Here is a 17,044-nt window from a genome sequence, read left to right on the forward strand (position 1 = left end):
CCACTTAAGTATCTCTGCCTAGGAGCATAAAATAGATTAGCTTTTCTACTGTTAAATAATAAAGCTCTTAAAACAATTAGCATTCAATTTGTTTCATTTATGACTCTAATATTTATTTCAATAGAACTTATGATTTATTTAGTCATTTTGCATGTAATTTTAACTGTATTTAAATCTCTGTACACATATGTGTATGTATAAAGAAAAGGAAATGATAAAATCTAAAGTTACATATTATATTCAAATCATACAATTGAAAATACTTCATTATATGTTCCCTATTGGTACTATTTGAATGCAATAAAATTGTAACGTATGTAACTTTACATTTGTTTTTTGTTTTCTATAATACTATATTAATAAAGAACAATTTAAAACTGTAAATTATAATTTACAGTTTTAAATTGTTCTTTTATGACAAGCTCTATTTCCTATTTTGGTTGTATTGAGCTTTTTTTTTATTTTAGTGGGATTACAATATAAATATTAATATTTATATTTGCTTTAAGTCTACAGAAGCTTTTGGTGTGTAAACTTTTTACTTGATATATATTAGTGCATTTATTTATTTGTACAAACATTATTGCCAATATTTATATGAATAAATAAACAATAAATACACTCTGCTTGTCATTAAGCATGTTTTGATACACAAAAGTTTCTGTGGATTTTCATCTAGGAAACTACGGTGATATAATTATTATGGAAACTGGCACAGTCAGTTTAGCAATTGTAAAATTCCCCAACTCTGTTCCGTCTGCCTGCTTCCCACCGGACTACAACTTGGATGTCTTCAAGTCCAATGTTAACAAATTCCTAATGAACCGCCCCCTTAAGTAAACACTTCATCAAATCTCCACACTAACGTAATGTACTTGCAATAACCCTTAGCCCTGAGTGGCTTCCGGGCCTTGATAAGTGGTGATCACTGTAAAAAAAAAAAAAAAAGGTCAGTCATTATAGATGCACTGGGTTTTAAATCCGACTCGCTTCACTAATGACCCAAGCATTTCTGTCGCTTGCCACTTTTTTTTTTTGCCATCTTGTCCTTTAACACTTTCCTGCTTTTCTTATTTCCAAATAATATTAATAAAATGCAGGGCATCATTTAGATTGTATAAGTATTTAAATTGTTTCAACATGTAAAATGTTGAAATTGAATATCTAAAAATAAATTTGAATAAAGTACATGAAATTTAATTCATCCTTCAGTTTTTTAATTGTCATCTGTGATAATAAGATAGAAATCTATTAATATACCTTGTTACTTATCAAAGATGTGAATTTTATTTAATCATGATGTACAGATATTGTTTTTGTAAATGTGCAAAGTTAAAATATAATTTGATCTGTTAAATATTTCTTGATAATTTTCTTTAATTCAGGTCGTGTTCATTCTGCTGTGATCAGTTCTGTGAATAAAGATGCAAAAAGTGTTACTGTGGAATGGTTTGAAAAGGGTGAAACAAAAGGCAAAGAGGTAAGCAAACGCTTAACTGTGAGACTTTAAAGGCTTATTATACTAATGCTTTTTCAGTGGATAGAAGGTATTTCAATACAGATTATCTCTACTTATATATAAAATGCATTTTGTCTGTGTGGGAGTTCATTCCCTATGGATTCTGAAATTATTGGGCCGATTTTTTAGTTTCACACAAATTTACTTTGTGTCTGGGGGTGTTCTTAGATAGTTTTTTTTTTTTTATTGAAAAGCTATAATTGAAAAGATCTGATTAAAGAGAGAACAGTCTGATTTTGACCAAAGTTAACAGCCTTATACAGCTTTATATCACAATTGCATTTGAAAAGTATTATCACCGTGTAAGAAGGGCCCGGCATATAAAATCAATAGTAGTTTCTTTGATAAGACAGGGGTGCGTTCAAAATGAATGTTTCTGTTTAGAGCACAATTGAACCATGATACTTGACTTTTGCATTTTAAACTTTAATTCAATTCATTATATAAAAATAATTTTATAAAATCAACAGTAAATTCTCTACAATGCAATGTAGACTACATGGTTGATACCAGACTAAAGTACCAATCAATTGATTTGATTGGAAAATGGACAATTTCACCAATTTCAATGACAATATGTTGGAAGTGTGGAACCTCATTCATTTCGAAGCAATGTTGAATCTCCCTGCTAGTTTAGAAATAACTACAAAATTTAGATATTTTTATTATTAATGAAATGAGTACTTTTTGATATGGCAATGATAACTAAATGGATTTTGCAGTTTTTCTAAAATATTTTGAACATCTTTTAATAAATTTATTTATTGAAGAAATAACTTTATGTAACACATTTTCAATTATGAAGCAAATATAATATTAAAAAATATTACGACAAAAAATGTAAGCATGTTTGTCAACTTAAAATTTCAAATATTAAAATGTAACAACATTTATAAGAAATTCCTATATATATATATATATATATATATATATAAATGGTATTACAGAAGATCAAGTCAAAACCTGATGCCGTTGATTACAACTATCATGTTTTGACTTGATCTTTTGTAACACAATATACAAATAAATATTATGTTTTTATTTTTTAACTAGTTTGGGTGCTCGACGTTGCCCAAGTGTTTGGAGGTGTGTGTTGAGCAAAAAAAAAAAAAAAAGTGGTGGCAGGCAGGCTCAAACCTGTACTATGAAGGAGGAAAAGAAAGTGGAAAAAAAAATGACGTCTTTGCTGTTACGCCTTCCGCCAAACCGGAAGTGGTGTAGGTTTAAATTAAGGCTAGTCAATCAAAAAGTGCTCTGCTGAGGTTGCTCCAGTCCTCTCTAAACTATACAACAAATGCCAAATCTTGCTTTCCTGACTGCTGGAAAACTGCTTCTCTGGTACCAGTTTACAAGACTTCTGGCAAAAGAACTGACCCATTAAATTATCACCCCATTAGCCTCCTTCCGCTTTTCGCCAAAATATTTGAGTCCATAAGCTCTAGTCCATCTAGTCCTTACAGCTGCTAATCCTGACTGACGACCAATATGGATTTAGACAAGCCTATTCTACAGCACATATTCTAACTAATCTCTGAACGTATATACCATACACTAGATAAAGAAGGTGAGAGTAAAGTAGTAGCTCTAGATATATCTAAGGCTTTTGATAGGGTATAGCACGATGGTCTTCTCTGGAAAATCAGATCTTACGGTATCACTGGACGAATACTTAACAATTAAATCTTTCTTAAGAGAAGAATCCAGGTTGTCCTCGACGGTCGTACATCTAAACGATATGATAGAAATGCAGGTGTACCTCAGGGGTCTATCCTTGGACCTTTATTATTCCTAATGATCTTCCTGATAAAATTGTTTCTGAGATGGGTGTATTTGCTGATGACACTGTTCTATAACAGGCACGAGGGGAAAACGAATGAACACATATCTAAAGAAATGGCAAAACACTAGAGGAAGACCTCCAATCTGTAGCAGAGTGGGGACAAAAATAGATGGTCACATTCAATGCTGCCAAGATTAAGCTTGTTTCTTTCAATAATTACAAGAAACCTTCTCAACCACCAATAGCTATGGCTAAAGATACATGACCTGAAAGTACTCCTCAGCTTAACGTTCACAGGGAACATGAGCTTTACATTGAGAGCATTGCCAAGGTTGCTGCAAAGAAGGTAGGCTCTCTCTAAAAAACTACTTACACCTGAAAGTATCCTGTATCTCTGTTGGGCCACCATTCACCCATGTATTGAGTACTGTTGTCACATTTGGGCTGGTGCATCTGCTACAAGTCTCTTGCTCCTGGACAGGGTTCGAAAAAGTCGCCAACCTGTCATCTAAGCTTCAGCCTCTGTCCCATTGACCCCTCTGTCTGTTCTACAAGTATTTTAATGATGAATGCTCTGACAAACTACAAGCCCTTGTATCCCTTCGACATAAATACCCTCGACAAACTCAACAAACAGCAAAATCCAACCCCTACAGAGATCTCTAAATGTAAGAAAGCCTTCTACTCTAATAGTTCTTTCCCCAGAACTACTAGACTTTGTAATGCCCTTCCGGATTCCTGCTTTCTCAACTGTACTGACATGCAGAAGCTAAAGTGTAATGTGAACAGACATCTCGCTGCTCAACTCCCTACATAGTATCCCTGCAACTTATGTCCCCGACAGTAACCCCCTGCATCAAAGTAGTACTGTGCCTTGTTTGGAGTGAAAATGGAATAAAAACATTAAAAAAAAAAAAAAAATTCATGTGAAAATATATGTATATATCTATATATACACACACATACATGTAGACACAGTAAATTTGAGTAGGCATGGATGGCTCTGCTCTATACATACCAATAAAATTTGTGAAAAAATTATTAAAAAAATGGAAAATTTTTATACAAGAATGTATATTTCTCCAAATAATGAGATATATTGAAAAGGGGGTGCAAAACTATAGCTAATGGTCACATTTATAATTTAGATTGAAACCTTTAGTTTTTAACCTTGAACATAATCTTAATTCCTGACATAATTTGTAACAAGAATATCATTTTTATATCTTAGAATATTTGCATAAATATTTACACCATAAAATCTAAATTTGTTCAATTTTTTTTTTTTTTTTTTTTTTTTCGAAATCCTTGAAATGAAGATAAAATTGTGATAAATTTATAATTCAAGCAAAAAATTTATAATTCAAGCAATTTAGGAAATCTTTTAAGACAGTCCTAGTATTTCTTGTACATAATATACTTTACAATTTCACTTTGAGTTCTAACTTGTTTAATGGATACACAATGTTTTTAAGGTATTGCAGCAGATTACTTGAAAAGTATTAATTTCTGGAGATTTTCTGTTGCACATTCATATTCTTTGCATAAAAATGATTATATGGCAAATTTCATTGATTAATCTTGTGTTAAAGATAAAATTTTTACTGAAAAAGTAATGTAAAAAAATGTGGCAAAGTGCAAAGGGTTTTAAAAGAAAAATATCCAAACATGCCCAATGTAAAAATAGTCATAACTTATTTTAGTCAGATTTTTTTTAATTTAAAAAAAGATTCTTTAGTTGTTAAAATACAGTTTAAAATGATAGATGGTCGTTTTGCATAAAATTTCCAAAAAATGAGTTAAACTGAATATGAAGCATTTTATGAATCAAATTTTTTACTTTTAATTCTTTTTTTTTTTATTGCATTTGGTAAATAGCAAAATATATTTTTAAACTTAATATTAAAATAGTTTTCTTTTACTTCAGATCGAGATAGAAGCTATTTTTAGCTTGAATCCTGACCTCATTGGCACGGACAATGGAAAGACTACTTCACTCCCCAAGGTAAGTAAAAACTTTTTCTTCCTTGTGAATTTAATCCCCGCCCCCTCTTTATCGGCTACCAGAAAAAACAATTAGTTGTACTTGGGGATGCTCTAATTCTTCTAGTTGGGATTAGTTTCAGAACAACTGGCTGGACAACGTTCTGCTCAGTTTTGTGCATCATAAAGACTGTTTCCTAAAACAGTGATGGCCTTTGAGTTTATTTTTGATGAAGGCAGGGACTTACACTAAATTCAGGTTATTGAGTTAGTGTCTACAGTTAAATGCTGGGTAGAAAAGGGTGGTTGTGAGAAGACCATTTCTGTGACAGCAGAACTCTGACATATCTGCGAAAATCCAGAAGTGACTACCTAAGGGCTTCCATAACTTAATCTGGCCTCGCAACTTGTCTGATTAAAACTCCATAGGCTATTTATATTGTGTAATAGTTGAGAAGGATACCAACTCTGTCATCTTCAATACCAAGGAAGAACTGATTGCCCAGATCAGACTAGTGTTTAGGCATCTCTCAAAGGACACCATCAAGGCCACGTGCTCCAAGGTCATAACCCACCTGAACGCTCACAGCAACTTTGTTGAGTGGGCAGTATTCAGCAAAATATGCTCACTTTTAAAATGTGAGAATACATGATTTATTGGCCAGTATATGAGGGTATTTTTATCCCAAAAATGTTAAATTTCATCTCTAACATTCTGTATTTACAAATATTTATTTTTACTGAAAAATGCCTTCATTCTTTTGGGTGTGAAACAATAATTTACAAAAATAAAATAAATGCACTTATTAATTCACTAAATAAGTAAACAAAAACTACATGTTGGATTTTTTTTTTTAATCGATATATTCCTGGGAGTTATGTAAAAATGGTAGTCAGATTGCATTCAGATTATTTTTAATTACCTCCTAAAGAACATAAAGAAATTATCAGAAAAACAGTAACAGTTTGTAATATTTACAAACTGTTATCTTCCTTCATTGCTCTAGAATAAAGATTGCACGACATTTACATTTTCAATACACTGGAAGATTAGTATAATTCGGTGAAAGTACAAAAGGAAGTAATCTTGACCAGTCAGATATGTTAGCCAAAAAAAAAAACTTAAAAAGGATATAAATAATATCAAAATATTGCAGATTTAAAAAAAAAAAAAAAAAAAAAAAAAGTAAAAAAATGTATAAAATTAAAATAACAAAAATTGTTTGGACATTGTTCCATAGTTGGGACAAATAATATAAATAGGATAACCGATCGAAGAGAAGATCTTATCTCAACACATTAGCCAAACAAGACTGACACATGCATTTGCTTGGGAAGAGATGAGCATCAGTGTAATCATTGCCATGAAAGACTAATAAGACATTAATCAAATACAAAAAAATAGATATGCACATATATTACAAAATAATAAATATAAAAACATTACTTGAAAATATGGTTTCTTCTCAAATAAAGTTTCTCTAAGAAACTTCTGTACATCATCATCATCATCATTACTGTTCAGTCTCGAGAGATGATGAATAGCCCCTCTTTGGATAATTGTTGTGTATAATTGTAAATCAAGGGTTGTACAATACCCAATCACACCTCTCCTAAATCAGTAATGTTTGGTTCCAGTGGCCAGAAGTTTAGGACAACTGGAAGCAATGCCAAAATAAGCAGAGAGTACATACAGCATCTGGTCTTCCCAAATGGTCATCCATTTTAGTTCTGACCAGGCTCAATGTTGTTTAACGTCAATGATCTAATGGGAATTGGTGATTATGCTCTAATCTGTACAAACATTTTAAAGTGTTTATAAAAATAACATTTGACAAAATCAACAAATACCAATTAACTTGAATAGAAATGTCTTGTTATCAAGCAAACACTTTAAAATGAATGACGCAAATATCTTCTCCCGATCTCCAAAGCATAGCAACATCTAAAAATCAAGCAAAGTGATCACATATTATGAATAGTAAAATCTCACACTCTAACTTCACAAAGAAGAAACATTGTAAAAACTGAATAAAAAACATTTGAAAAGTTTGACCTGAGATGACCTTAAACACCAACGAACAATGCCTTAATAGAACAGATTACTTGTTATTTCTAAAATTTATATTTTTAATTTGATGAAAAAAAAAATTCATTTGATTTAAATTTATATTTTTAATAACTTGATGAAAAATAATTTTTATTTGGTTAAATACATTTTGTCGTGTCAAAGCATCGATTTCTTCATGTTCTAATTGGATTTAATTCCAGATCACATTGCAGTGGTATGTAACAGAAAGACACTTATGTCCTTGTATAACATGTTGGCTCCTCATTCTTTGAGGGAGGTGAGCTAGGCGCATGCAAAAGTCTGTAAAATTATTCAAATGATTAAATGTGATGTTACTTCTTACTTGATGTTACAGAGCCAATATCTTTGAAGATGGCACATTAGATAAAACTGAAAAGAAAGATAAGCGCCTCTTCCATTGAAGAATTCTTGTGTTTTTCAAAGCATTATCTTCTGCAGACTAGTTCACAAATGAAACCCTAAAAATAAAAAAGAATTTTCATCGCTTATGTTTGTTATTAATATAATGTCAACACTATTTCTGAATTTTTAGATGAGTATTGATAAATCAAATGTATATGTATGTAGAAATTTATAGTGATAAATAGTAAGATTGTAATTGTATTTCTAAAAACAATAGGTTTTAAGGTTCCTAAAATTGATACTAAGATTGCCCGTGTAACAAATAAAGTACTACATTTCTGAAGGTTGAAGATTCGATCCTCAGTGCGGGTGATATGAAAAATACAATTGCGAATTACTTAATACTTCTACTCTGTCATGACTGATGGAAATGTGAATTAAACAGTTTCATTCAAAATTTTGTACATATTGTAGAGTTCGAAAAGAGATGCATGTAGAAAGTCGGCGGTTACATCGGTTGAAACGTTGTGTGAATAACATTCAAGATGAGCACAGTAGAACAGAAAACCCACATGTCAATATTATCTTTTTCTTACATCTAATTTGTATACTCTGGAGGCTCAACCAGGAGAACTAGCACTCATGATGTTCACCAGACTCTCACAATCATAACTGACATTTTCCAATCACTGATGTATATATCAAAATTGTTTTTAACTAAACTACAAATAACAAATGTTTACATTGTGTCAAGTCTTTACCTCATGATCCGTCAAAATTTAAATACAAAACTGCACTTTTTGCAACATTAATTCTCAACATCATGAATCATCTATTGCAAATTATTATTATAATTAGTATTACCACCACCTCCTCTCCCCTCAGTCTTATTACATTTGTTGATATCTATTTAAAAAATAATTGTTCATTGTAAGCACCAACCAACATTGTCTGTTATATCTGATTTTGATTAATTCTTCATGCACCATCACATTTTAGTCAAATGCTTTTTCTTTTTTCTTTTAGTCTGGTAGGCAAACCTCTCAAGATAGTTCCAGGGAAGTTTCAAAGATCAAAAGTAGTAAGTTTCAAATGAAATGACTGCATTTTTTTTTTTTTGTATTGGCTACAAAAATATTTAATGGCTGCAGTCAGAAAAACACAAGAAAAAATTCTGTATAGGCTATAAATGGTTTTGTTTTTGTTTTATATTAATAAATAAGGAATCATTTCCATTTAAAATCCATCTAGTATTATATAGAATTGAGAAAAGCATACTTAAAATGTGTTTGCATTATGTGAATAAGTTAAAACAAAATGGCCACCGAACTTGACCTGATATCATATTTGCCTAAATGAAACTCAAATTTTCATTCGAAATGATTCCTCATTTAATATTTATAATATAAATTTATATATGACAAAAACAACATAAACCCATTTGTAATGGCTACACTGAATTTTTCTTGCATTCTTCTGACCACAACCTTTAAACATTATCTTGATTTGTAAATTTCTATTCTCCGATGTAAGATAAATGAAGTTTGATAAATTGCAAAAGATTTTCTGAATTTAAAGACTTAACATTTTTTTTTATATTGTTATATATGAAAACAGCAACACAAAACTGATAAAAATAAAGGAGCAAAATATTCTTAATGCCTCAATGAAAACTAAAGACCTATTTAACTAATTTACAATTTTAATTATGGTGTTCGTAACTTGATTGTTATTATTTCAACATTTCAAGTTTTACCTTCCAACCATCTTCAGGATTTTGTGTTCTGAAACCATCATGGTTCTCAAGTTCAGCAAGAGACACTTCAAGAAAGCTGATGTATTAAGTGTCTAAAATGTAATGACAATCAAATTAAGGAAATCATAATGAAAATACCTCATCGCAGAAATACAAATATTTATTTTATTTTTTGTTTTTGATATAACGTTTTATAATAATATTCAAATGTATAAGCTTTTGTTCCTCCTTGATATACATATTCCAGACAAGCAGTAAGATCCCACCCCTTCACTGTTGAGGTTGCTAAATGCTGGAAAGTCTTCCACTGTAATAGTTTTTTCCGTTGGATTGTTAGACTTTAATATTCTCTTCCTGCTTCCTTGACTGCACTGACATGCAAAAATTTAAACATAACATGGACAGAAATATCACTACTCAACTCCCCACAATCCCCTGTTAGACATGATCCAAAATAGTAGCCTTTACATTCACATGGCAATATGCCTTGTTTGGGGTGAACAAGTGTAGAAGAAATACATATGGACTTTTTACTAAACGGTAACATTCAAATATTGACCAGAATTTACTTTGTAACAGTTGTAATAAGATGAGATGGACAGCTTAGGATGAAGGCATCTCAACTCCAAATCACATAAGGGAAAAAAATGATAAAAAAGCAAAAATTATTTGAAGAATTTGAAAATTCAACTGTTTAATGTCTGCCTTCAAAAATGAACGAACAAATTAATAAAATAATGCTGAAAATGAGTCAAGCTTCTTTAATTAGAAATTAAAGATGATGCAATTGATATTTTTATAAAGATGAGAAACGCATCGGAAATTAAGATTGGGGTCTTGGCAGTTGAATGATACACACACTTATATTGGTTTGCACAGAGGTACCTAGTTAAACCCTCTCACATACAAACACACACACACACACACGATATTCGTCTTGCTTGTGGAGATGACCATGATTATGCAGTTGTTTTGTGGGTTCAGAGATGGCTCATCAGTCTGATTTGAGCCCTGAAGTACTTCCTGTGTGTAGGGCATCTGTGAGATGATTTTATAGCAGAGGTGCCGACTACTGTCTTTTTGAATAGCATGTTTCCACTCGCATTCCTCAAATGTATGCAGATTCAGCAATCTCGGCTCTTTTGTGGCTTTCAGTGTGCCAGAAACATCTGCCTTTGTCTAGGTTTTCCGACAAGTTTAAACATAAACCAAACTGTTTGAGGGATACCTTTAGACTGCCCTTGAACAGTTTTTACTGTCCCTTGATTCTTTGGTCAGCTCACTGTATAGGTGGTGTTTTGGGAGTCTTAAATGTAATATGCGGCATATTTGACCCACCTATCTGGTATATGAGGTTCAAGTCTTGCAAGCATACATGAGGATGGTAAGAACCACAGCTCTATATACTTGAAGTTTGGTCTTCAGTCTAATTCCTCTGTTTTCACGCAATGGATCAGACGTACTAAGGCAGTGTTAGTCTTGGCTATCCTGCAGTCAAATTTGTTTGTGTATTGCCCCTTAACTGAATATTGCTCAACAAAGTGAACTTATCCACAGCTTTTAGGTTGATTTTATGAATTGAATTGTTGTTCAACATATTGTTTCCTCAATACAGGCTTATACCATTATCTTGTCTTTAAGTTGATACAAGGCATAATCACATTGACATGACACCAAATGAACGACCATTTAGGGAGGCGTATGTAGGAAAATGTCAACACTTCTGGCAGCTCCTGCATCTCATCTTGCCTCTAGCTGTCTTGACCGTGTCCTGCCACTGAATCAGACTGGTTGAGATGAGAGAGTGAGACTGGCTCTGTGCAAACCAGCTTCACTTTAAACAAACTCTAAATGCAAATCATCCGTAATCCCTAGGATGATTAGATAGTCTTTATCGTTCCAACAGACAAACCGCTTTAAGTTGATGGTCAGTCACACATATGACTGTTGTAACTGACTTGAATACTTAGAACAAATTAGCTATGAATTAAAGAAGGTCACTTTTTTGTATTTTTGACACTTTCAGTCAAATAAAATATTTTTTGCTCCAACTAATGGCACACTTTGTATACATAAATAGTTCAAGGGGAACAACTTTACAACAAATAAAAGTATGAATCTTGATTGTCTTTCTTTTATCATTTTGAGTTTATAATTGAAGGCAATCATAGTTTCACCTCTATCAAGGTACACACTGTATATTCTAGGTACATGCTAACAATAGTGCAAGATAATAGAAATGATTATAAAAATCGGCTTATAATTTTTTTAATAAGTTTCTGATTATTTTTTGATAGTGTTTGAAAGATAAAAGCCTGAAGTTGATCTAAATGGAAACAAATGTATTTTTACATGTAAAAAAAAAAAGTTATAATTAATGTTATCACAGTGACTAAAAATTCAGCTAAATTTTAAATTTAAATAAATTGTAAAAATCTCTTGAAAGATAAATATTAGTTTTCTGGTACTATTTCAAAGATAGTAAGTAAATTAAACTTTTAGATATTGAATTAAACCTACTTTTTACTGAAAATTGCATAATTATTCCCAAAAAGCAATAGTTCATTAACAAAAACAGGCCTTTGGTGAATCATAATAGATGACTATCAAAACGCAGAATGTTTATGAAAACCTAAATGTCAAAAAGTCAATTTTATTTTTTTAATAAATCGAAATATTGTTATACCTTAGTTTCTGTACTTTTGAAGATTATAAAAAGTTCATTAATTTAAGTACCCCTATCAAAAAGAAAATACTTGTTTAATTAGAATGTTTTTCAATTTTTATTTAAAACTATTCATATTTAACTCGGTATTATTTTAAATTCGGAGGCATTTTTAATAATAGTTAAGTTTTGTTGACGATTATTAAAAATTCCCAAATTCTAAAAAATTGACATGAGTTTATCAAGGTTTTTCCTTAGAATTTAAAATAAAAATTTGTAAAATGCCTAAAGCATCAGTTTTCTATTTTTTTTACATGATTAGTACATTTAGTCTTAAATGTGTCTTAACGATAAATTCTTTTTAAATAAAAGTAAAAGTGCATTTTAAGTGTGAAAAGGTCAATTAAATGTATTGATTTCAACTGACAATTTATTCATTGAAAAAAAATTAGTTAAAACAATTATTTACTGATAAATAGAATTCATATTTAAAAAGAAAAGATTATTTATAAATGAAAAATTATTTTTCCAAATGATTGACATTGAATTGCAAAAGTAACAGGATTGTTAATTCTCTAAAAAATAACATCTAGATGATGATAGATGGGATGCAAATCTTGTCTTTTTTTTTTTTTTTTTTTTTTTTACAAATTTGTCCATCTGTCCATCAATTGCTTGTAAAAATTGTTCATTTTTTTTTTTATTTATTACTGACTTGGTTCCTCGTTTTTTTTATTTTTTATTTTGAAGATATTAAAAAAATTCTATGCTGATTACATGTTCATGTATATAAGGGAAATATTAGAATATCATATTTAAAATTTTTCTGGAAATTGTAATTAAAATCTTTAATATTGCATGAAATAGTTTTTGCAATTCTTTTGTAAACAAATGTTCAATGATAATATTGTTAGTTTGAGACATTAGTTTTTCTTTTAGCTGTAATGATTTTATTAACAAAGATTTTAAGATCTTTTTCCATAATATACAAGAAATATTTTTTAAAAAGTACCTTATTTTCATAAAAACAAAAATTCATGCATTTATTTATTTATTTTTTTTTTTAGTACTTAAAACTATAAATTTAGTAAAGGCGTTTTTATTTATACAAAATGATAAATTTTCACCAAGATTTTAAGTTATTGGTCCATTATATTCTGTTATATTTAATTAAATGCTGAAACATTGAAATTGGTTTATTTCCTGAGTTTTGGTGAATTTTTAAGTTACGGTAGGGGTCAAAATGTTTTTAAATTTTGGGGATTGGCCATTCATTTTGCACATGTTATATTCTAAAAAAATTTTTTTTTTTTTTACTGACTTGTAAAACTTAAAAAACAATTCTGAATATATTGAAAAGGGTTAAATAAGAATAACAGATGTATTTTGTGAACTAATGGTTACTAAATACAATTTTTTTTCCTTTTTTAAAATTATCAACTTTCAAATATGAATCCATTATATTTTGAATTTCTATTTGTGTTTTGTAAACAGCACCTACTGACAATGAAAGTAAGTAAACTTTGATCGTTTACTGTCCATATGTTGTGTCGCTCATCAGATTTTGCACTTTTAATCTATTGTCTGATTGAACTCTTCTTTTGCACTGTTAGACTAGAGTATGCAATAGAAGCAATCCCATAATTTAGAGTGTCCTTTTTGCATATAGTATCCTATGAGTGTTTAGGTTTTTTATAAGATGCGAATAATGATGTTCAGATCCAGCAGGTTGAAAGAGATGGCAAAGCAGCCAAGTTGATCACAGATTCGGTCAACAATCCACATCTATTCACATGGTGTAGATAGGTATGTGTGCTAATTGGTCATTGTTATTGTGTATACTTTGCACTTTAACACATGTTTTTTGTTGTTTTTATGCAATTTTTTTTTCTTTGTTTTGCACTATGGCACTGCACATAACCAGTAAGGAGCTGTCTTTGATATAAAGACAAACAGCGATTTCTCAAAACAGACATACATATTGCATTATTAGTGGTTTAAACATTTATTTTATTGGGGGTTAGGGGTAGAAATGATTAATTATCACTTGTTTTAAGCTTCAACCAGCTTACTTTATTGAAGTGCATAATAAACTTTATTTTATGATTTATTTTTTACAGGGTAATCTCCCCTAAAATGCCACCATGGAATCATTAATACAATTCATTATTCTTTCTGCAATACAATCAGATGGTGCAAATAGACTTGTCCATCAAGTTTCAGTCCTGAATGTCCAACAGTCTGTTGAATAGTTGTCATTAATCAGTACCATGTACCAACTAGTGGTCATTAAGACATTTTGCTACAAGATGCTGTGAGGGATAAATGTCTAGCAAAAGAATCTCGAGTATTCTTGGACGGAAGGAGGACATTACAACCAAAGAAAGGATAGAAAGAATTATGGATTTTATTAACATTTTTATGAGTGGCATTTTCCTTCAATTTCTATTAAAAAGAACATTTTGGTTCTTACTTTGAATTCAACCTGATTAAAAAAAAATTTTTTTAAATATAGAGAAATCTTTCATATAAAATACCTGTCATGGAAGAAAGATGTTCTATTCCCAAAATCATATAAATTGATCAAGTATAATCAATATATATATATATATATATATATATATATATATAAAGAACAAGTAGTTAATAAAACATGTTAAAAAACACTTTTAAAAAGAGTTAAAAACATATTCAATTTTAAAAAGGAAGCACAAAATAAATGGATAGTCCTTAATCTGCGGAGTTTTGAAGAAATACTGTCCTTCTCATCAGAGGGTAGAATTTAGCAAAATGCGGAATCGGATTTTGCTTGCAAAAGTATTTGATGAAACTACAAGTAAGTCATAATTCTTACTTGGTAACAAATAGTGAAGGAGAGGGAATATGGTGAAGAAAAAGGTGATTTCACATGAATGGATAGTCTGGTAAAGGGTAAAATATCCAATAATGTCAAAATCCAAAAAAGTTGGTAAGTTTTCATTTCCACAAGTAAAATCCAAGAGAATCATGTAATGTGAAGATGGTTCAAAGTAATCCAAAAGGCAGAAATCCATGGAATAATTCAGAAATGGGGGCAAGGAAAAGATGTGCGTAGAAAAAGAATTTAAATCGACTATCAAGGCTGGGCTAATTTTGAGAAAATGAGTAAAGAAGAAGAAGAAATAAATTGAATGGAGATTGAGTTGATATTAGAATAGAAAAGCCAATGTCAAAATGACCCAGACAAGATGACGTTGAAAAGGCACCAAAATTTAAAGCAGAAAAGGGGTCAACTGAAATATACAAGTTATTACTTAAGAATTAAATTATCAGGAGTTATTAAAGTTGGTTGGTTGTTTTTGTTTTACGGCATATCAACCCTTTTCAGGTTATTTAATGCCGAATCCAAAGATTTTGAAGAAAAATTTTTTAATAGAATATATTTGTTGTTTTCGAGTTGGTTTCTATTTAACCCATAGTTGGGGCCCTAATAGGTACTACCACTCCGGGTCAGAATGGACCTGGGAGCAATGGTAATTAGAGGGTGGCTCAACACTCCCCAAAGCCCGCAAGCTGGGGCCTCACCACTGGATATAATGTAAGGTCATATCCAGGACCAGTTATTAAAGGAAGCAAATTAATTAATAAGTGAAATACATACACATGTATATACATACAATTACACATGTACATACATACACACATATATATATATATATATACACACACAACAAACACACCCATATATACACATAGTAAATAGATGAGTAAATAAATAAAGAGTTAAAAAAAAAATTAAGGGAAGAGGATGGCCGGTATCTACAAATTCCAGAATAAGGCAAATAAGTATGTAAGTAAATGAACATAGTAATATATAAGTAAACATACACGCAGAAAATAAATGTGTAGGTAGATGGATATATTTGATTGATAGGAATATTTAAACACTAAAACGGAGATTGCAGATGTAAAACCAGACAAAAAAGAAATAAAGAATTACAATGAAAATTACAGAGTAATAAAATGCTAAGAAAGTATGCAGAAAAAAACGATAATGTCATAGAAATATATATATATATATCTGAAAGGTTAAATTAATAGTATGTAATTTCAAATTTACCATATTTAAATTTGGACTCATGTTTGCAGTAGGAGATCAGTTCGTTTTTAAAGTTTATTATATTACTACTTTGAGGGGAAGTAATTATAGTTATAGCTTCGGTTGTGCAGAGACGACATGACTTAGAGCCTGGAGTATAAGACTTAACCTTTTTTAGGATAGTCCATTTAATTGAGAAGGGGGTATTGTTAGAATTAAGTTTTTTAATTAAAGTGGTTAGAGAAGTTCCTTGGTTATTATTAGAATTTTGGTTGTTAAAAGAAGTGTAGTTTGATATTCTTTTCTTAATTAATGTTGAAGTAGCACCGATATATGTATGTACTTTATTGACAGCTCGAGCTCTGAAATTAATATTAATTTGCCGATTTTTACTGGGGAAATAGTTTGAATTTTGTTCATTGTATTGAACAAAGTGCAGGACAATGACTAGGAGGACTGTTTTGGAGGAGATAAGGAGTGTTGTTAGTATTAGGATGGCTGTTAGGAGAAATATTATTCTCATTATCATTATTATTTTTGCTAGTTGTATGATTGTAAATAGAGGGGCTGCTTCAATGGTTTATTGGATTAGTAACTATATCAGATGGAGGGTGGGAAGAGAGATAACTTGATGACAAAATATTAGTGTCTGTTATGGGAGGATTGTGTGGGAGCTCAGTAATTGTACATGAATATATATCATCTCTATGTATGCAATCATTATTGAGTGGGCAAAAATGTTTGTTATTACAATTGCAGTTAGTTTTGGGTTTAATTGGGAAAGGAATTTTTTGGGCTGATTTAATTTTTTTGTTATTAGATGTTAAGA

The 17,044-nt window shown here is 30.5% G+C and overlaps 1 protein-coding gene across 2 annotated transcripts in view; it reads left to right on the forward strand.

The window, feature by feature from the left end:
- Window positions 1-17,044, forward strand: part of LOC145279763 (kinesin-like protein KIF2A) — a 139,602-nt gene that overhangs the window by 43,098 nt on the left and 79,460 nt on the right. The window contains exons 2-5 of one of the 2 annotated variants that reach the window (XM_080131070.1): window positions 1,386-1,480; window positions 5,227-5,304; window positions 8,743-8,797; window positions 13,632-13,649. In XM_080131070.1, coding sequence (XP_079987196.1) covers window positions 1,386-1,480; window positions 5,227-5,304; window positions 8,743-8,797; window positions 13,632-13,649 — 246 coding nt within the window. The remainder of the gene's footprint in view (window positions 1-1,385; window positions 1,481-5,226; window positions 5,305-8,742; window positions 8,798-13,631; window positions 13,650-17,044) is intronic. The other variant, XM_080131071.1, reaches the window with a different exon arrangement.

Source organism: Euprymna scolopes, chromosome 7 (assembly GCF_053919585.1).
Source record: "Euprymna scolopes isolate OS-2025 chromosome 7, ASM5391958v1, whole genome shotgun sequence".
NCBI classification, from domain to species: Eukaryota; Metazoa; Mollusca; class Cephalopoda; order Sepiida; family Sepiolidae; genus Euprymna; species Euprymna scolopes.